Raw genomic sequence first — 21,910 nt, forward strand, 5'->3', positions numbered from 1 at the left:
GAATGGTCAATGCCTAGGACCCAAGACCTTTTCATCAAGGGCATCAAGGCCCCTCCAAGGGGAGGTGATACACCTAGAATCGCACAGCCAGAGGGAGCAGAGCCAGGCCTGGGGCCCTATCCTTTGGAGGCCTTGGCCCCTTTTTCTGCACCCCACACTGCCCTCAGAACCTTGGTAGCCAAGACCCTTTGGTACTAGTGTGAACATAGTGGATCCACTACATAGGCTAGGAGTATCTGTCCTTGCTTTGCCCAGAGCCACAAAACTAGGAGATAAAATCCCTAGTTGACCACCTCAAATCCTGTGTAGACTGAGGCAAAATAGCCAATCCATTCCTCCACCAAACTATTCCAAGCAGGCACTGAATTTGCAGAGGCACTCACTTTCAGACAATTTCACACCAAGTTAGGTTATTCTTTTTGCTATCGTTTTAACACACCATCACCAACTCAGTGATTCTCTAAATAAGTGTTCTGATTTGGGTGGATGATTATAGCTGGCCTTCAGGAAAGTCTCTGAACCTCTAGAAATATGTAGCTTTAATATTTAATCAGGTAGCTTTAATCAGGATTTCCAAGAGGCTAACTGTAAAATGGTAAGATGCTCATCTAAGAGAAGTGTAGATCAGAGACGTGAGAGCTCAGACTAAGACTACTTGGGGACCAGGGATGGGGACACACAGGTAAGCCCCCTCTGCTGCTCATGACCTTTTCTCCATAGTACTTGTGCCCTGGACTTTCAGGTCATAAATACTTCATACGGCCACATCTCCTTCCATCAAGCCCCTAACAGTGTAAGCAAGATACGAGGGTTTACAAATCTGATGTGTGCCAAGAACTGGAACTGCCAGAATTTAAGATTATAAAACAAGTCAGGGGCAGAGGATGGAACCTTAGTCTGGCCAACGCTTGGCCGTGAGGATCACTCAGTCTCTTCCTCTTCCTCTTCCCGCCCCTATCCGGTGCCCACTCACACTGATGCAGCCATTTCTGCTTGGCAAAACCCCAGATAAGCCATATGCAACACAGATGGTACTGATGGCTGTCTCCTCCCCAACTCGGCAGTCACAGGGCAGGCAAGTGGGCAAAAGTGGTTTTCAGAATCCTCAGCTGGGCAGTGTCTCACCAACAAGGTTAATATGTGTTTCTTAGGAAAAGTTAGTTCCTGGATCAGATGTGTTTAAGTTAAATCGGTTACCATGCAGCAGGTCTCCTCAGAGCCTTTATTCTGCTGATGGCGGTTGCGCATCTCCAAGGGAGACTACAGTAAACAACTTTACCAAGTGTGTTGGCTTAAAGAACATTTCTTACAGCCGGTATTCAGAGGATCACACCCTGGAAAACACTGCTTTAGGCTCACCCACAGTACAAGGAAATCTTTCCTGCCCATATCCTTACAGTTCACCTGAGAAATTATAAGAGGTAGCAATGCTGAATTTTTGCCAGGAAGACAACCCCAATTTTTTGAGCCAAAAAAAAAATGTAGCCTTCAGTAAGGTCCTAGGAACTCTGTGTTAGGGGATGGATCCAGGTCTGATGGCAAATTCAGAGGTTCCCATCTTAAGGCTTTGATGGACTGGAATCTTCAAAGTGCCCTAGGGAACAGTGAAGCCCTGATAATAGGACAAAAAGAAGTAATGCCCATCTTTCTGGCCTGGTGGTATAGCAGGCCCCAAGCCAGAAATAGGGGGAAACAAACTGAACCTGCCTTTCCCTGGTATTCTAAGTGCTTGCTGTTCTCCTTGCCAAAAATAAAGACACCGGCCTAAAGACCCTCAAAACTGCAAAAGTGGACAAGCGGAGGTAACAGAGGTCTCCAGCCTGCAGGAAGACGCAAATAACTTCAGTCTGAAGTCCTCTTGATACAGAGCTCAGAGTCTTACTGGCTAAGGGCGCTCCCAATGACCCATTTTCAGTATTTGTTTATTCCTATAGTTCATCTCATTTATTGAGCACTTACTAACTGGGATGGCCTGTGGTCCAGAATACCCATCAATTTCCAGGCAGTGAGGCTATTCTTAGTTTTCTGAGGTCTATTTAAAGAGTGTTAATCCTCTCAACCGCACCCTCTGCAATTAGGCACATACCACTTTCTAACCTGGTACATTGACCTCGCCCAACTGGGAAGGCAGAAAGGACAAGTGTTCTTCCCACCCTCCTCCACTGGGCCAGGAATTTGGCCTTCATGGGTTAGAGCAGCCTGGGAATCAGCCAAGCCAGAGGAGATGTGTCTGTTTTGCCTGCACCCTTCAATCAGCACTGGGGTCCAGAGTTTCCCTGGTCTGGTCCTTACTGGCAGCACAGTGAGGCAAAAAGTGCTAGAAATCAAAAGGGTCGTGATCCAGACAGTACAATGGGATGGTAGAGAAAGACCATGGACCAGGGAGCAGACATACCAGCTCAAACACCACTGTGCCATTATATGGTGGGGTGACCTCGAACATGAATTGTGATTAAGAGCTCAGACTCTAGAGTCAGGCAGGCTCCACCACATACTAGCCACATTTTAAGCAAGTTACTTAGCCTCTCTCAGCCTCAGTTTTCAGATCTGAGAAGTGGAATGGTGGTGATGATAATAATTCCTAATATGAAACTTATAGTAAATAGTAGAATTGATATAATATGTACGTAACACTCTCAAGACAGTTGTCAACCAGTGTTAGACCCAATATTTAATTCCTCTAAGCCCAGATCTCTTCATCTACAAAATAGAAATGACCACCTTCTCATTGGGTGGTTATGAGAGTTTAAGGAGGTAATTTGTGGGAATGTAAAAATGATTCATAAGTGTCAGATATTATCAAATAATATTATTATTCCATTTCCAGCTCAATCTCTTAGGCCAAACCACCCCGCCTTTCTGGATCTCAGTTTCCTCATTTGTCAAGTGAGAGCAGGACTCAGATGGCTCTACAGTCTCACAGCACAGGGACCTGCAGCCCGAAAGCCACTTGTAGCAGAGTCAATAGCCTCAGACCCTTACCAGCCCTAGCGCACTCCCAGTTTCCCCCCATCTCAGTGCATAGCTCATAAAACCACTAGAAGGAGAAAAAAAAAAAAAAAAAGATGGCTTGCATTACAAATACTGTCCTGCCTTGTGCTGTCCTATTAATGTGTGGCCATTAACCACATGTGGCTGTTAAGCACTTGAAATGTGACTAGTCCAAGCTTAGGTATGCTACAAGTGTAAAATATATATTGGATTTCAAAAACTTAAGGAATGTAAACCTCATTAATAATTTTTAAATTGATGACATGTTGAAAAGATAATATTTTGAAATGACAGATTAAGAATGGTATTGAGATTAATTTCACAGGTTCCCTCCCCCCTTTTATTACTGCTACAAGAAAATTTTAAATTACGTGCATAGCCCACGTTTGTGGCCTGCAGTGTTATTTCTCCTGGAAGGTCTTGGTCTTGCCTCACTCTTTCTCCTCTCTGCTTGTTGGTAGCCCAGTAAGAAATCCTTCTTCCAGGGATCCTGAAGGAATTTGAACTATTTGGGGTTAACTTTTTAAAACAAAATAAAACACAGATGTTAACTATCCAGGTGGGGCATTAAATTTTAAGAGCCTCCAGGAATCTCCTCTGGCTAAAGGGGCCCTGAATAAATAAAATCTGTCAAGCTGCCAAAGCACCCACGACGTATGCACCCAAAGTCTGACATGTGCACTCTGGTTTCCATGCCACCTCTTGGCTTCTCAGCTTGGAAAAGGATGGGCAATGGCTTTGGTCATATTTTCCAAGACGACTGCCATGGTTTAACCTGCTATCTGCTATCTTAGTAGCTCAGACCAGCTTTTTCTCATTGCACTGGCTGTGCCCAACCAAGAAAACTGGTTTTCCTTTTTTCTCTCTCTCGACACACACGTAAGCTAAGTACACCACTGCCAGGAAAGGCTGGAAGGCTCTCTTTCTCGAATGCCCTCGTTCATTCGAGATAATTTATGCACGCCTACTAGGCATTGGGCAGTGAGATGGAGAGTAGGATGTGACTCCCTGTACTCCAGCTGGCTCACCGTCTAGGGGAGCACCATGGCTGACGCTTATCAAGCCCTTGCTACATATCGGCTGTAGGCCAAGCTGGCAACTCCCATCATCTCTGTGAATTCTCCCATGACCCTGCAAGGTTAAAAGTACTACTATGGCATCCTCTATTTTACAGGTGAGGAAAAGGAGGCTGAGAGGATTGACTTGTCTAGGATCGTAGAGCTAGCCTAGCAATTACTGGAGCCAAGGTTTGAACCAGGCAGTATAACTTTAGGACTTGTGCTCTTAACCACCTCAGAAAGTGTGGAAAGTAAGATACAGAACATGGGTGCACCTGGGACACAGAGGACAGGTGCACTATTTTGCCTGAGAAAGCAGTTGGTCCTATTTACTCAGAGATGCTGCAACCCAAAGGAAATTCAAGAGATTATCTCAACTCAAGGTCACAAAGCTGATGAGCCATAGGGCTGAAGCTGGCCCAAGGACATGTTTTATTTGGCTCACACATGTTGTATAGGTGTGTGTTTCTTTTTAACTGAACCATAATTTTTTTAAAAAATCAGATTTCATGTTAAAATCTTGGGTTTCGAGCTTATCCTAAGAGGCTGGAGATCTGGCAGTATCGGACTTACATTCTGATAGATTGGAGCTGGAGAACAGCCATCCCTTTCAGAAGGGACATGAACTATTCCATTTGCCATAGTCACCACCATTCCATACTGCTTCCCTACTCCAAAGCCAAAGATAAGTCATTAGTTCATCATATTTGCCCACTGTTTTGTTGTTTGTCTTATAATAAAGAAATGATTGTTAGTACCCATTAAAAGTGGGAAAACAGGAGACTAGAGAAACACATATATGCTTTTTTGTACAGCTGAGTAATAAATCAATATATTTAATATGCAACCATCCAGCTTCCAGTGACTAGCTTTGGTGGGCATTTGGATTTGTCATCTGACCTAGGTGAGAGGTGAGGAAACCCAGTCCAGTCAAGAAAGAACTGGAACCTACACCTACACCTGCCTACCTCCTGTGCAGTCTTTTCCCACTGCACCCATTTTGCTTGGAACTGTGTCCCAGAGAACAGCCTGGATGTCCGGGCTCTCTCGCATCTCTCAGTCCTTCGTGAGATCTTCGGATGACTCTGTTCTATTGTTGGAGAGAGGAGTGGACTGGGATTGCCCAGTAGGGCACATGTTTGATCTGAGTCTTCTAAACCCTCTCCTAATCCATTTAAGCAAAGGTTCCATCAGATGACACATGTCTTAATCACAGGTTTTTATCCAAGCCAATCATGCATGAGTTTTGTTCAGGTGTGGATGTTTGAGCCAAGCCATTAACCAAATTTTCTGGAGGACGGGGCTGCTCAGAGAGACCATGGTTCAGAAAGGCCTTGTTCCCATCAGCAATGAGTCTCAATTCCACCTCTTCTCTCTCAGCTTCAGTAGTGGTGTTAACAGTGTTCAAAAGAATTTTTACCAAGCCTTCCCACAATCAATGACAGAGACTAAAGTGACCTTGATTTTTAATTCTAGCCACCTACCGGGTTGGCTAGCTTGCTATCTGTTTGGCACACCAGCTCTGCTCCAACAGGAAGTCTGGTGGTCAAATATGTCATCTGATAAAGTATGTCAGCTCATTAGTGGTTTTGTTTAGTCAAAGCCCTCATCCACTTTTACAACCACAGAGATTCTGGCTCTTGCCTTAATAGACCATATTTCTAAAGAAGTTACCTCCTAAAAGGTGCTGTTGATGTATTTATGTGCTCAATTATGCTGCTAGATTAAAGAGCCCCTTCCAAAGGAGCTTCGAGCCAGAAATACTGGACACGTAGTAGGCATTCAGCAAACTATCAGTTACCATCAATGTGTGTGGAGGGAAAGGTGTATATATTGCCACAAAGAGCCAGTCCTGCTATTTCACAGATAAAACTCTAAAATCCAGGGAGTTTGACATCACTAAGGTGATTCTAGAATTAGGAGATGACCTACTACTAGATGCCAGGTATCCTAACTCCAGGTTAGTGCTTACTCCTAGACAAGTGAACATCCCCCAATCCTGGGGTAGATAAGGACAGGGCTACGGACTTGACACCCAAGTTCAGTATCGCCATTTCCCAGGTCCTGCCCTTGGCTAACCCAGAATCTGTCACCTGTGACTACCAGAGGCAAATGTGCTAGAGCAGTCTGATGAGGGACAAGAGGCATCTAGCCCTTGAAAAGACTTGAAAGACATTGGTTCCAATCCCGAGCTCCTGAACCACACCAGTCCTCACTGCCCACACCTGTTCAAGGGGAGCAATGACCCCTCACTGTCCTGCTTTCCTCAGTGGGAGGTTGTCATCATCAGATATGATCAGGTAGACTTAAGACTCTAAACTGTGGAGAATCATGAAAATATAGAGGGGAACTTTGTTGTTTGTTGTTCTGTCCTGTGGGAGGCGGTGTGACAAAGTGAAAGAACATTAGACTTTGGTGGGAGAGGGGGGTGTCAAACCATGATTTTGAAACACAGCTCTCTGTATGTGACCCTGGAAAACATCCCATCTCCCCTCAGAGTCCCGCTTTCCTCACCAAACATAGAGTGAGAATACTTGCTCTGCCATATAACATAACACTACTGCTAAAAGCTAACATCTGTTGAGCTTTTGGTGTGTGGCAGATTCTGTACAAAACATTTTCCCCAAATGTTTTCACTTAGTCACCAACCCAATGTGGTATGTGCTATTATTCCCCCTATTTTGCAGATGAGGAAACTGAAGCCAGAGTACTAACCCATGCTCTGTGATGCAGAGCTCACAGAGCTATTGTTTCCAAATCTCAAAGTCTCTGTCTATGCATGATGATTAAGTCTAGATCAAAACGAGATCCATCCTAATCCATGAACCACAAGCACCTTAGCCAAGGTGAGCCCTCATGTCAGAAAACAACATCCTCAGGTTGTAAGGCTCTCCTTCCCCATACCCTAACCTGGGGGTTGCAGAAGCCCTGAGATTTAGGAATGAACATTCCTCCTCTGCAGGCAACAGGGCTCTCCAGTGCCCAGTGCCCTCATTCTGAGAAGGGTCAAAGATGGTAGAGGGGATGATCGCCTGGCAATGTTTAAGGTTTCTGGTTCTGGAATGGCTCTGGTCTGCTCAGATTTCCCCTCTCCCTGCCCTCCCCACACCCTGTCACCCAAGGACTCTATTTTTCCACCTGATGAACTTTACCTTGGATTCTCTGAAGCCAAATCTTTCAGCTTTCCTTCCTTTCTCCATCCTCCACAAAGAGCAGGTGGCCACAGGCCTGGGACCATGAATGACACCATTTGGTGATAGGCTTTATGTGAACATAAATCAGAACTGGGTGTTGGGCAGCATGGACTGTCACTTCTGTGGTGGCCAAACCATCCCAATCTTGTAGATGGCTTCTGATGAATCACGAAAAGTTCTCCTGGCCCCCTCCTCTCCTCTAGACACTAGTTTGTTAGCAACCTAGCCCAAAGCCCTCTTAGTCCCACTATGGCTGGGATAGACACCTTGTCACCTCCTGTCAAATGCTATTTAGTGCGTCCCTTTAGCTAGAGTCGGTACTCATCTGCTCCAGCCATCAGAGATTCATATAGGAAAACAAACACCTGAGCCCATGTCACCTCCTCTGAAAGGGCAGGCAACTCAACTAGGACATGTCAGTTACCCATCGCCTCCTCCAGCCCTATTCTCAGCACTGGGGGCCACATGTAAATGGAAAGGGTGGGAGATGGGTGGACATGTCCACAGGTGGAGAGATGGCAAACTGGTGTGAAAGTGAAGAACCATTCCCAGAGGAGGCAGAACAGCAATCTACAAGAGGTCCGTGAGTTCTTTTCAGCACTTTAGTGAGCCAGCCAAAATCATACACTGCCATTATCCAATAATCCATGAGAATGCTTCTCAGGCTTAAGAAAGCATCAAGGTTCTTTGCTTTGGGCTGAAGTTAATTGTATTAGCTGATTATACCAGAATAATGACTGGCTAGTGTCAGAAGTGATAGATATAGTTTAACTGGGTTGTTTTTTGGGGATTTTTTGGCTTATGAAGGTTCCCAAGATAGGGGTCGAATCTGAGCTGTAGCCACTGCTCTACACCACAGCCACAGCAACACCAGCCACAGCAATGCCATGTCTGCGACCTACACCACAGCTCATGGCAATGCCACATCCTTAACCCACTGATCGAGGCCAGGGATCAAACCTGCATCCTCATGGATACTAGTCAGATTCGTTTCCACTGAGCCACAATGGGATCTCCTTAACTGGGTTTTGTAATGGAAAAATAACACCTGAGACATGAAGTTGTGATGGATAATTTTTTCCAAAGATGAAATCCACTGGAGGAAAATTATCAAAAATAATCTGTGGTATTGAAGGCTTAGAACCACTGAATGGAAAGAGTGGTGGTTAAGAATTAGAAATAGGGTGTGAGGCTTGGTTTTGTTAAGACTATTGTAATTAAACTGGGGACAGCAGGGGAAGCAGGGGCTGGAGAGGCTGGCTATGGAAGATAATCAAAGAGAAGCATACAGAGGACACAGTAGGGAGTCAAAAAACCAATATGGGGTTGTGAAAGGGGTAGCACCTTCTCAAATTTAAAGAGTCCTAGCCCTTGGTCCATACTGATACAAGACACGGGTTTTGGAGGTAGACTAAGCAAGCATAGGTTCCAGTTCATCTGCTTCTTAGTGGTGTGGTCTTGGGTGGGTGATTTCACCTCTCTGGCCTCAGATCCCTCACTAGGCAGCTGGGATGGGCAGTCTCTACCTCTACCATAATAGGGTAATTGACATGCAAAAAAAAGGAGTTTGGTGTAGTGCCTGGAGCATAGCAAGTGCACTTCATTGAAAGGCAGTTATCATTTTTGATGATCCCCTTCTGTGGAGCATTTAGAAATCTTCAAATTTCTTTCTTTGGGAGGGTGGTAGAGTATTATGCTCTGAAGGTGGGGCTGGGCTTATCAAGTAATGCATAGGGCATAGCAGGTGCCTCCCATCTTAGAGGGGCGAGATGTGTCCCTCTGGGTGGTCCAAAGCCCTTAGGTCAGCCCAAGAATGACTCCCTCTGGGAATTTTCCAAGCAACTTTGGAGACTTGATTTTTCCTAAAGATGATTTTTTCAACATGTGTACAATTGGGGCACGATGTGACTATTCTGCATCAGTGCCAGAGAGCGAGCAGGAAACTGGGATCAAGTGATACCTGGCGAATAAGAAGTTAATGAGGGGTATTCAAAACCAAGGGGACTTGGCCAAGATCCAGAGAAAGAATAGGAACTTCACTGGAAGGGCCAGTGAAGAGAGGTAGATGACAAGGGGGGCAGGGCCCAGACTGGCCATTGAGAGAGCCACTTCATGACACTTTATCCCAAGAGTCCACTGAAAGGGTCTCATCAGGACAGTGAAATTCTCTCTTAAACCAGCCTTCTAGCACCCATCAAGATGAGACTCTAGCGTCTTTCTTGGCCAGAACCAACCTCGCCCCCTCTAGGCTGTCCTTCTCCATCCCATGGCCATCCCACCACTCTCATCTAAGCGCCATCCAAATTCAAAGACAAGGGGAGAAGGGGGACAAAGGGATGCATCCCCTTGCTGCCACCTTGAGCCTGACCAGGCCCAGTCAACTAGGGGATATCTTTGAGTCAGCAAACAAGCCCCTGGGCATGTACACATCTTTAAAACACAAACCTGGGTTCATGTCAAACCCCGAAATCAAGCAACTTAGTGTCATGAAAGGCCCATGGCTTATTATTAAAGCAAAAAAGTAAAACCATCTGCAACCAAATTAATCCCAAACAGCAACAAGACAAGGGCCATGGCTTTCCTGGAATGTAAGCCCCATTCTCCCTACAAAATGCTCCCATCAGCTTGGTCTAAGTGGCCTTCATATTGCTCCCTTTCAAAGAAACAAAGGGATAAGCAAAAAGGGGGGAAAAAAAACCTCACAAAGTCAATAAAAGTCATAAATTGTTTTCCCATTTGAAAGAAGCATGAAAGGATCTCCAGCACAGGGCTGTTAATAGCTGTAATAGTTCCTCCATCTCTGCATGTTGCTTATCTGAAAAGAACTGTGTGAACACAGCCACTCTGGAAGGCACATTGTCAGGAACTGTTAAAATGTAAAATGCATGTACTTTATGTCAATTCCAAATTGCGTATTTGCCATAGAGAAGTGTTTGTGCATATGAACAAGAGGATTGTACAATGACTATTTGCAGTGCTCTTTGTAACGATGAAAAGCTGTTAGACACCTAGATATGTAATCGGTAGCAGGATGACTAAATAAATATATACCTATACCTATACCTATAGGGCTATTATATTGTTATAGTACTACAGAGTAAATAGCAATACATGGTATATAATATGATATATAACATAATGTAATGTGATATGTAATATAGTAGTTGATTATATTTTAGAGCCAGGCTGCAAGGGTTTAAATACAGGTTCTGCTACAACCTTGAATAAGTTACCTGATTTTTCTACACCTCAGTTGCCTCATCTGTAAAACGGAGACAACAGTAGCTTACCTGCCTCATGGGACTTTTGAGAGAATTAAATGAGTTAATGCGTGTCAATTATTTAGAATGGTGCCTGACACATAGTAATCACATAATTAGTTTTTAAAATGTATAACCCTATGGAATGCTACACATTAAAAAAAAATGAAGCCGATCTATATGTATATTAACTGAGAACAATCTCTAACACATTGTTCATTGAAAAAAATAGAATGCTGTATGCGGTATTCTACTCTCAATGGTGCTCTACCACTCATGTTTCCAAAGGAAAACCACTGTGAGTTGTCTGTGGGTACCTATGTATGTAAAGAATACCTATATATCGTGTCCTTTACATACATAAGGAACAGAAGAAAGCATCTGGAGAGAAAAGGGAAGAAAGGATCTGGGGAAGGGACTAGAATTAGAGGAAGGACTCAACAAGGATTTTACCCTTATCTGACTTAGATAGATAGATAGATAGATAGACAGACAGACAGACAGACAGACAGGGATGGATGATGGGTGGATGGATGGATGGACACAGAGGTACACGCAGACACATACACACATGAACATAGAATGAATATATACTATCCTTGTAATATTTTAAATGCAGATAAAAATTAAAGGGCCAAGGAGATACAGATTATTATTCCCCTTCTATAAATGAGGAAACTAATGCTTAAAAATGGCCAATAACAGGCTTCAGTGCACACAGTCAACAAGCCCCAGAGGAAGGATTTAAACCCAGTTCTGCCCGCCCCATGGCCTTTCCATCACCCCACACTGCCTCTCCAGGCCACCCAGGAGTTGACCATGACAAAAGCTAGAAGAAGGGGCCTCCTTGTCCATACCGCCTGGAATGGTAAAAACTAAATGCAATGGAGAATTGTGTTGTTGTTTTTGTTTTTAATTAATGAACCTGTTGGAATGTGCCATTCAGCAGTGGAGCTGAATGGTTCCTGCTGTTCCTGCAAAACAAACAAAAGTCCCTCCACCCAGGCCACTTCTGTGGCCACTTTTCTAGTCTTATCTATCCAGGGATTGTGAAAGGGACACAGAACTGTGGGAGGGGCACCTTCCCTAGCCAGCCCAGGACCCCGTCTCCGGATTTTCTCTGGTTTTCCTCCCACCATACTGGCTGTCTATATAGACTGGGCACCTTGTCCTGGGAGACCCCTACTCATCCTCACTCAGAAGGGAAAGAGGATTGAGGGCTAAGATCTCTTGTCCCTGTCAGCTTTACTCTTCCCTGGGTCTCAGTGAGATAAACAGAGTCTTTTTTTTTTTTTTTTTAACTTGGACTTGGTGGCTTTGAGAGTCTCTTCCAGTTCTAATAGCCAAAGAACATTAAAAACATCCCTTTATTTTTCTCTATTTATACCCTAAGACGATGATAATAATAGTAATTAGTTCTCACTCCCATAATATGATGTTTAATTAAAACCTCTGGCCAGTTTGGCTATCTTCATATTTTGTAATGAAAACTCCCCAAGTCGATAAGTAGGGCGTTCTTCAGATATTAACTGTCCTTTGCATCCTGGTCTTAGGAAGAGTTGCCGGCCCTAGAAGATCAAGGCCAAGTGAAAGCTGAAAAGTTTTGAAAGTCTGGCATAACTAAGAATGGGTGTAGTCTTACCATAGAGTAGCTGGGTGACCCTGAGCAAGCATGATCTCTCTGACTCAGTGTTTTCCATCTGAAAAAAAATCGGGGTAATACCTACTCTTAAGGATGCTGGATGGACAAAGGACATGGGGTCTGCAAAGTGCTTGCACCCAGTGGGAGTCTGAGAGATGTCCCTTCTTTCTTCTTGCGCAGAGTAGCTCTCCTCTTTCCAGTTACTGAGATGTCTGTCGACAGCCTGGGTTTACTTCCCAAGTGACTGGCTCCTCTCTGAAGTCTGATCCTTTTCATTTTCCTTAAGTCCAGTGTACAGTATAATTGTGTTTGTGAGTGAGAGGGAACAGACCGGGCTTTTTTGAAAATGGCTTCTTTGCTAAAACCACAACCTCAGATCTGATACTGAAAGAATCTGCTGGCACTGGTCCCTGTCAAAACAATTTGGAGACATCCAGAGCCCATCCTCCAGGGCTGGCAGCCGGCCCCCAAGCTGAGCCTCACTCTCAAATTCTCAACAGGCTGGGCGGGCGGGGGCTCACAGCCCTATTCTTCTTCTCTGCAAAGGAGGGCTTAGCATTCTGAAGCAAAATTCTCTCTCTCTACTGCCCCTGCCCCCCTGCAGAATCCCCCCACACACATACACACAAGCATGCATGCACGCACGCACGCGTGCACACATACCCCAATTTTCAGAAGACTCTTGGCACTGTCCACCCCTTCCTGAACTGGATAGAGCTGTGAAGCAGAAAGCAGGCCAAGGCTGCCTTCTTCATTCCTAGTCTCCTCCCTTCCCTCCTCCAGAGTCAAGGTTTTGTCAAGAGTTTCAGGGGCAATGACTGGTGGGGAGGGGGCCACAGACATCGTGGCTGCTGCCAAGTTCTTTTCTTTCCCCCACAGTATGTTTTATAAGCTGGCATGTAGTTTATTCTTTTCCTAAACACTTCGTTAGGGTGCAGGGCCTGGAGTTGCCATAGAAACACCTTTTAACTCCTCCTCACCCAGAAGGCAATGCCAATCCCCAGGGCTTTGAGGGAGAAAGGCAAAAAGAGACACCTGTGGATGAGGAGAAACGAAAGGGAAGACCATGGGCGGGTTCCTTAGAGAGGACCCTCGCCTGGCAACATAGCACCCAGCCACGAAGAGAAAACAGCCAGGAAGGTTCTGGAAGAAGAAGCTGGTGGGCTGGTGCTTGCCTCTTCCATGAGCTACAGCATTGACTGGCAGGGTTTAAGGGTCAAGGGCAATGAGAACATCAACACATTTCTCCAGGGAGCGGACAGGCAGAGTGTCAGCCCAGACTGGGAGCCACCTACTGGACGCCAGCAGGGTACTGTAAGGCAGCGGAGGTCAACAAGTAGGCGGCCCACACCCACACCTCCCATTTTTAAAAGCATTATCTCATCCCTGCCACTAGTGCAGTGCACCACCAAACCCAGGCAGAGCCGTCTTGGATCGGTGCCAGCGGTATCGAAGATTTTGTTTGTTTCTTTTTTGTTTTTGCTACCACAATGTTCTGGTGTTTGGGTACTTCCTAGTAACTTTGCTTTCCTCTGGACAGTCTATTGAGGAGGGGGATGTGGGTGGACGTCTTGAAAAAATCCAGAGAAATTATGAGGAACTTTCTGTGTCAGCCCAGACACACAGCAGGAAACCCAAGCAGTGAACAGGATCAAGAGTACCCCCCTTGGAAGTGGTCTCCTTGCTCCTGTTTCCACTGTTCACTGGTGAACTTCCAGGGTGAAAACGCAAAGCCAAGGGCAGAGGGAAGACTTGAGGTCTCCCTCTTCCCACACACCAAAAACATCCAAGTGAACACACCCAAAACATTGTCAAGCAGAGGAGGACACTCTGACACCACCTGACTCCTGGCCCCTAGTATATGCTCTTCACTGAGCAGGATTGGAACCCACTGCCACCAGCAGCAGCCACTCCCAGCACTGCTCTGGTGGGAATGACACCCATGGGGTAAGGAGAGAAAGGTCGTGTAATATTTGGGCAGGGGCTCCAGGCCTCAGGGAGCCTAAAAGCATCCTTCCAAGCCATCCACAAACCCAGGGGCCAGCCACATTCCCCCAGGAGAGAGAAAGGTGTACCTCACGGGCCCCAGGAAACCACTAACACAGGTGACCCCAGGTTACACAAATATCTATGCCTGCCAGCTGGACTGACATAGTCCCCAGAGCTACCTCCCCTACTTCCCCTGGGCTCACCAGGCCCACCAGCAGCACCCCTCCCAACCTCAGCCGCTCCCCTGCCGGGTTACTGCCTCCTCCCCCTCCTCCCCTGCAGCACACTTGTGGAGGCCCTCACCCAGGACCCAGTGGAAAATTTCCTTCCCCCTTTATGACTGCTTAAAACACACATGCTCCATTCTTCACCTCTGAATCGACACGGGCAGAGGGTGGCGAGACTGTGTCCCACCCCACCCCCAGCACACACACACACACACACACACACACAGCAGGGGCCACTGGACTTGTATGCTTTATGAACTGGAAAGGAGAGGAGAGATGTTTTCCAGCTGCTACTCCATCTCTGACCATCCAAACACAAGTGTCCCGAAAACTCCCAAACAAGTTCTCCCAGGACACTCTCAAGGCCCTTGATAAAAACTGGTCCTACTTCTTACCGAGTCTCTAATCAAGAGGCTAAGTCTGATTTGAAAGAGTCACCATGATGTGACCCCTGGCATCTTTGTTCTTTTGGTGACAAATCCGTTTTCCACTGCTGTGTCCCCCTCCCCACACACATTCAAGGAAAAAAAAAATAACCTTCCTGTGAATTCTCACAGCTATATGATAAGTGATCCCTCACACACGCCACCTTCTGCTTGCTATCAACACTCTCAAACACAGTTCCTCTGGGGAGGGTCAACCCCAAGGCTTTCTTCTCATTTTTCTCCTTAAATCTACCCAAACTGGTCAGGCCAAGAAGCTCAGTTAGCACTTGCCTTTGGAGTGTGAGGCTCGGTTGGGTCTCATTGAAAAGAATTAAATTCATGGGTGCAGGAGATGAGGCAAACTCAGAAAACTTCAAGTTTCTCCTGCAACTTTCCCTGCACAAGTCTGGCGACTTTTTTTTCTTTTTCTTTTCTTTCTTTCTTTTTTTAAAGATTCACCGTTGCAGCGTTTTAGTTGGCATTCCAAGTTTTAGAAACACTCTCCCCACCTTCCTCCCCCAGCCCATCCTCCCAAGAGAAAAAGGAAATTTTCCAGATGTCAAAAGGACTATTAGGGACCTCACGCCCTAAAAGAGCATGGTTACAAGGGGTTCACTCCGGTCCAGTGGATTTCTCTGCAGGGCACCTCCCCCCTCGGTCAAGCCAGAGCCCCCGCCGCAGGAACCTGAGTATCTACAACCTGCCCGAGCCTAGGCAGAGAAAAGGAGAGGGGTTCGCCATGCCACCCGGAGCAACACCCAAGTCTGGCTGCAGCGCGCGAGCGGGAACCGCGGGGGCTCCTGCGGGGACACCCGGAGCGCTTACCGATGTCAGAGTTGCAGAAGGCGTCCTGGGGGTGACTGGGCGAGCATGTGCACGCCTCGGCGCCCCAGTCCCCCAGACTCCAGCTGCCCAGGAGCACGACGAGCCCGAGCCAGGGAGTCATTGCCGCTGCCGCTGCCGGGCTGCTTTCGCCTCTCCAAAGTTGCGGTACGCGCCGCTGGCGGGGTCGCTGCAGCCTGAGCTCGCCCGCCCGGCCGTGTGGAGCAACTTTGGCTTCGGGTACACCGCCCTCCGAGTGCCCAGCGGGACGGGCTGGGGTGAGGCGAGGCTGCCTCGGCGCTGGCACACGGCTCGGCGAGTGGGCAGTCACTCTGGGCGAAGGAGCGGGAGCTGTAGCAAGAGCTGGAGAAGCCCGAGGAGCAGGAGGAAAAGAAGCTGTCCCAGCGCCCGCCTGCTGCCCGCTCTGCGCCGCAGCCCGGCGGCCGGGTGATATAGAGCGCGTCCCCCCGGCACGCCCCTCTCCGGAGCGCGGGGCCCGCCCCCTCCGACCAATGGCAGAGCCGCATTACCTCATCGGCCCTCCAAAAAGGGGGCGGGGCTGGGGGCTCGGGGCGACGGGGCGGGGCCGCCCCCGGACAGTTCAGATCCTTATAGGGAATAATGCTGCTATGGGCACGCGAGTGGGTGGGCTGGACGTGCCTCTGATACGCGCTTGCAGAGAGGCCTTCGGAGCGGCGCCCCCGTCCGCTTCTTGCCTGCACCCTCGCCACTTGCCCACCCTGCCCTCTGGGAGCCTCTGACCCAAACCAGAATCAACTACCATCCACCCCAGCACCAACCCCTCTGGCAGGTTAGAGGTGGCCCTGGCCCTGGAGATTTTGTGGCTGGAGGAAAGGATAGCTGATGGCTCTCTACCTTCTCTGGAGAGTGCAGACTCTGGGGAAAGAACTAGGTTAATGACCTATCACCACACAGCCCCGCTACACCCCTTACCTCCGTCCCTGACTTTCCTGCATAGAAGGGAGCCATCTGCTTTTTGGAGCTAACAGTAATAAAAGATTGTTTCCTGGGTTCAGACAGAGTAAATTGTGAAGTCATTCAACAAACATTGTTCTGGATGCTGGCATGAGCAAAAGAAACTGCTCCTATGGAACTGCAGGCTATATACATCAGTAAATACATAGGGTGATTTTCTAAGGTGATAGTGCCATGAAGAAAATAAAACAGAATAATGAGCTAGAAAGGACTAGGAAGGGCGCTGCTGTCTATGGGATAATAAGAAGAAGTCTGGCTGAGAAGGTGACATCCTGGCTGAGATGAGAATGAAAGCCTCAGCCATGTGGCAGTCTTGGTGGAGAGAACGTCAAGTGCAAGAGCCCTGAGCTTATTAAAAAAACAACAACAACAACAAAACAAAACAAAAAAAAAACCCAGTTAAATAGAAAGGGCAGGAGAAAGTAGTAACCCCATCTAGGGCAGACAGGTCTCCATCCTTTAGCAATGAATTTGGGGTGAACTGACCCCAAACTGGGATAAAAGTAGATCATGGAGAACTATTAGCTGTAATGGATAACTGCTAATAACTAATACTATGACCATTTTTATTATTCAGTAACACATTGATCCCGCCTTATATTTTTCACACCTCACCTCATTACATCTCACAATAATCCTTTTAGATAGGAAAAACACAAAGTATTATTCACACTTTCCAGATGAGGAAACTGGCATAGTAAAGTGATGTGACTTGGCAACCATCCAGGAACTCGATTCACCGCTGCCACCTTAAGAGGGGCATTTATTTTCTTGGGCCTTAGCAGCAGTTAGCTCTAACTACCCAAATGCCCCTTTGCATCTGGAGTTTTCTTTCTACTCTGTCTCTCTCCCTTTCTCTCCCAACTCATCCCTTTTGGAAAGAGGCTTAAATGATTTGGTTATAGAAATGCTCAAAGTTTGGAACAAAATGAGGACTGGGACTATTGCTCAGAAATGCAAGTTCAACCTTTACACCTCAGAGAAGAGACGTTGGAATGGCAGAAGCAGAAAATTTCACTGGAAATGGTATTTCCAAGAACATTTTTAAATTCCTTTTTTTCCCTTAAAATTTTTTAACTATAAGGAAGGGAATCTAGTTTCCACATTTTTCTGTCTTCTCTCCTTCCCAACTTTTAAGACCCTCCCCACCTTAACTCTAACTATAGCCCAACTCAGAGAGCTCCCCTTTTCTCAGTGTTTACTTTAGAACTTTGCTCCTTGTTTCTTGAGATATAGTTGTACTATTTCCCCAACCACACTAGAAACACTTTGAGGCTTGAAAATTTTGGTCACACTGCTTTTTTGCCCTAAGAGTGCAAAATAGGGTCCCAGGAGGCATGGGTATTGGTGTGGACAGCAGCCCATTGAGTCTTAACCAGTGGGCACTCGGGCCACTCCAAGAATCCAGGTTGAAGGAGAGCATACTTGGCGGGATTTGAGGGTTTCCTTTATCCCTGCACAGTGCCAGTCATGTGGAAGGTTTTATAAGCCTTTCCACACCAAATCCACTTTGGATAAGCATCTTATTCGATAGACGCCTTCTTTTCTCTTTTTTTAAATTTTTCTCCAAATTACCAATAGTTTCTCCAAGGGAAGGCTCGCCTAGAATATTAGTATCAGAGAAATAACTTTTGCTGAACTTCAAGCAGCAGGGCTTTATAGAAAGCTTCTGATTATGTCCGCTACTTAATTATGTAAGCGTAAGGGGAATCTGATTGTGTTTCCAGCTGAAAGGTAATGAAATTGCCTTTTGGTTTATTTCCTCTTGTTGTCTATCCTAAGCTGTCTTTGGAGTTCAGCTTCCAAAGTCGTGCAGTTCTCCCTAATATCTAATCCCAGGGACTACCCCCTGCATATCCATGTGAGGTCAGTTCAGTCCTCACCCTGAGGAAGACAAAAAAAAAAAAAAAAAAAAGCTTCATGAATTCTTGCAGAGGGGAGCCCTACTGCCGAGGTCAACCCCTCTGGCAAGCAGACCTCACAGCCATCAATCCGGATGTCATGGTGTCTATAGACCTAATAATATGTAAGAATTGCTTTTTCAAGGCCACTTTATAAGCTGAATGGAGTGGATGTGGGGCTAATGGTAAGACTGAGATACCAGCTCCCCACTTTCCTCTTGACAGCTAAGAACAATGGTAGATTTATAAACCCCAGAAGGACTGAAGAAGTTTCTAAATCTGTCTGACCTGTCCTCAAACCTACCAGGATGGCCTGGTATTCCTTTTCCTGGAACTTTCCTCAAAAAAAAAAAAAAGAAAGAGAGAGTTCATGTCCACCCCCTCTTCCAGTCCCAGAATGCTGGAATTTATGGGAAGTCTCGCATAGACATTTAGAAGTCCTGAAAAATGACCTCAGAGACTACCCATCTTCATTTTATAGGTGAGGAAAATAAGACTGAGACAGGTCATAGAATTTGCCCAAAGTCTCACAGTCAGCTAGTCAGCAAAGCCAAGAGTGTGCTGCAGCTGCCTGATTCCTCATGTAGGTGCTCACCCACAGGTCCAGGAGCCTCGGTCCCCCCAGCTGCAGTGCATGACCTAATGTTTATACTCTTCTGCAGCCACTCGCAGTCCTGAGCCTGCATGTCAGATCTATAGATGAGTTTGTCTCAGAGTCCCTTTGCACAGTGCCCAACAAGTAAAGAATTTTGCCTGCACTGACTAAATAGTTCTGTTATGATAATAATCACCTCTGAGCCAATCAGAATGAATTAGGTTTATCTCTTGTGTGTTTATTTTTCCCTTTCTAAACTATCTAATGCCCTTTGAAAACATTTCAAACATATTGCTACAAAGAGATGCATGAGAATTTTCTTTCTCAAGGACAAAAAGAGGCTGGAGTGAAAAAAAAAGGAAAAGACCTGAGATTTGTTCCAAAGGTTACTGCAGAACATTTGTGTGTGTGGACAAGTCGCCTTACCTGTCTAAACTCAGTTTTTGTGTTAATGGGATGAAGGGTTTATCCCAGCTATCTCCAGTTTGCCCCCTGACTAGAAAGTCTAAGAGTCCGTGGAAAATTCTCAGGGCAAGGTGAATGTTAACTGAAGGGAAAATATACCTTACCTTTAAACAAGTTTAAGACAAGTATAATGTGACCAGGACTAAAGCACATCCATCGATCTCTCGGTCAACACTTGCTGAATTCCTGTTCTGCTCTCTGCTCTCTCCCCTAAGACACAGGCTGAAAACAAAGATTGTGATGATGATGCGAAGAGGCGAGATTGAGGGCCTTGTTCTTGATAGAGCCCCATTGTAATTACTTGTTTATCTGTCTGTTTGCCACTTGGATCATAAGCACTAGAAGGTCAGGAAATATGTCTTTTATTGTCTCCTTACCTTATTCCAAAATTCACTGAACTCCTACACTGCCTCAGGTCACGGCTTATACGTCACCTCCTCTAGAAAGCCTTCTCTGATTCCCAGCCCTTTGTCAGTCCCCTCCCATGTTACACTGTTCTTTCTTTCATACCACTTGTCTGACTGTAATGTGATTGATTACCTTCCTGGATTGTAAGCCCCTTGAGGACAATGTTGGTAACAAAGCAGTCAATAAGTTTTGGGTGGTCCCACCATGGCACAGTGGGTTAAGGAGCCGGCATTGCCACAGCTGTGGCGTAGGTTGTAGCTTCTGCTTGGATTTGATCCCTGGCCTAGGGACTTTCATATGCTATGAATGTGGCCAAAAAAAATATATATATATATATATATATTAGGTTAATGGATGAAATTGTTTGGCCCCACCGACTGGTTCAGTCAGTGTTCAGATAGGCAGGTGGTAGCTCCTTGGAGAGATCACAGTCCTATCCCTCTGGCCAGTGCTAGGGGGCGCTGTAAGCCAGAGAACACCCATTCCTTTAGCCAGCAGCCTCAGCCAGTCTCACTGAGAAGGCGGGAGAAGCACAATTCCACGCTAGTCAGTGGGGTGTGGGTGCATTTGAGTGGGTGAAGCTAACCCCTCCTGTCTGCAGTGGTCACAAAGCTCTCAGTCAGCATCCCGTCTGGGGCCACAGCTGCCCAGCTTCTCCACCCCCAGGCTGGCCACATGTCAACCCAAGGGGATCTGTGCTCTCAGGAAGCTACAGACTTGTGAATCATGGGTTTGGGGGGATTGGAGAGATTTGGGAACACAGGAGAAGATGCCACAGTCCTGTTCTTCCAGAGCAGGGCTGGCCTCTGGAAATTAAACCCAGAGAAGGTATTGACAAGATGTGTGTCGTTCCTGTTGCCGTGCAGCAAAACACCTCCTCTCCTCCCTGCTCCTTCTCCTCCAGACCCCAGCCACAGTGCCTTCCCCCAAACCCACAGTCCATCTGAAAGTCATTACATTCAAAATAGCCTTCTCCAAGCAACAGACAGCCATGGTCCACCCATCACCATGAGCCCTCAGCGGGGTTGCTGCACAGCACTTGGGAATTATGGACCTAAGATGGTAGGTACTTCAGGTTTTCTCTGTGTCTGGCACCAGCAGGGAGTAAACACCTTTCCTCATTTCCATCTGGAGCCAATTTCATGGTAGTAAAATTGCAGGACGTCTCTTGCCCCAGCTCTCCCCGAGACCTGCCAGGCAGGGACGACCCCTCGGTATGCGTCTGGCTAAATTCACCTGAATGCAAGAGTTTTCACATTTCTTTCTTCAGAGAGCGACTCCCAGGGATTTTAAGCCAGAAAACACATGTTCATGGTGGAGACATTTTTACCCTGTTTTCTGGGGTGGTGGGAGATGGGAAACAGAGCTAATATTTCAGAACTTGCTCTTTTTTTTTTTCTTTTTTTTTAAGTGACTGTGTACTCAGTTGGTCGATTATTTCTGTGAAGGGTAATATGAAGTGGAGACAGAACTTCTCCTCCTCAACCCTGTCTTAATGTCTTCCGTATGCCTGTGGAGTTCATGTGTTTTTCCTTTAAAAATGAGTAGCTCCTTTGCGGTTTCTTTGAAGGTTGCATGCTCAGCTTTGCACAGAAGACTCACATGAATGTCTCTGCCTGGTGCTCTTATGGCTTGGGAGGGAATTGGATGGACAGATGAACATAGATAGGGTCAGTCTGCCGTCAGACTGGGCTGGAGATCCTATTTCTGCCAAGACACTTGAGCTCTCCTTGGTGGAACCTGCTGGGATTGAAGCTGACTTGTCCTGTGTGATGGGGATGCCCAAAGACCATCTGATGCCCTTGATCACGTCCTTCTTTAAACTCTGATGCAAAGACTCCACTCTGGGGTTTTGCTTTCTACCTTTCCAGTTGTACCTTCTCAGTCTTCCTGGCAGATTTTTCAGGCTCCTCCTGCCACTAAAATGTAGGTGTTTC

The 21,910-nt window shown here is 46.5% G+C and overlaps 1 protein-coding gene across 1 annotated transcript in view; it reads right to left on the reverse strand.

Moving 5' to 3' along the window:
* Positions 1 to 16,080, reverse strand: part of TIMP3 (TIMP metallopeptidase inhibitor 3) — a 56,952-nt gene extending 40,872 nt beyond the window's left edge. The window contains exon 1 of the mRNA XM_047786453.1: positions 15,612 to 16,080. Within this exon, the coding sequence (XP_047642409.1) occupies positions 15,612 to 15,732 (121 nt within the window). The 5' untranslated portion in view covers positions 15,733 to 16,080. The remainder of the gene's footprint in view (positions 1 to 15,611) is intronic.
* Between the last annotated feature and the right edge of the window lie 5,830 nt (positions 16,081 to 21,910).

This window comes from Phacochoerus africanus, chromosome 7 (genome assembly GCF_016906955.1).
Source record: "Phacochoerus africanus isolate WHEZ1 chromosome 7, ROS_Pafr_v1, whole genome shotgun sequence".
NCBI classification, from domain to species: Eukaryota; Metazoa; Chordata; class Mammalia; order Artiodactyla; family Suidae; genus Phacochoerus; species Phacochoerus africanus.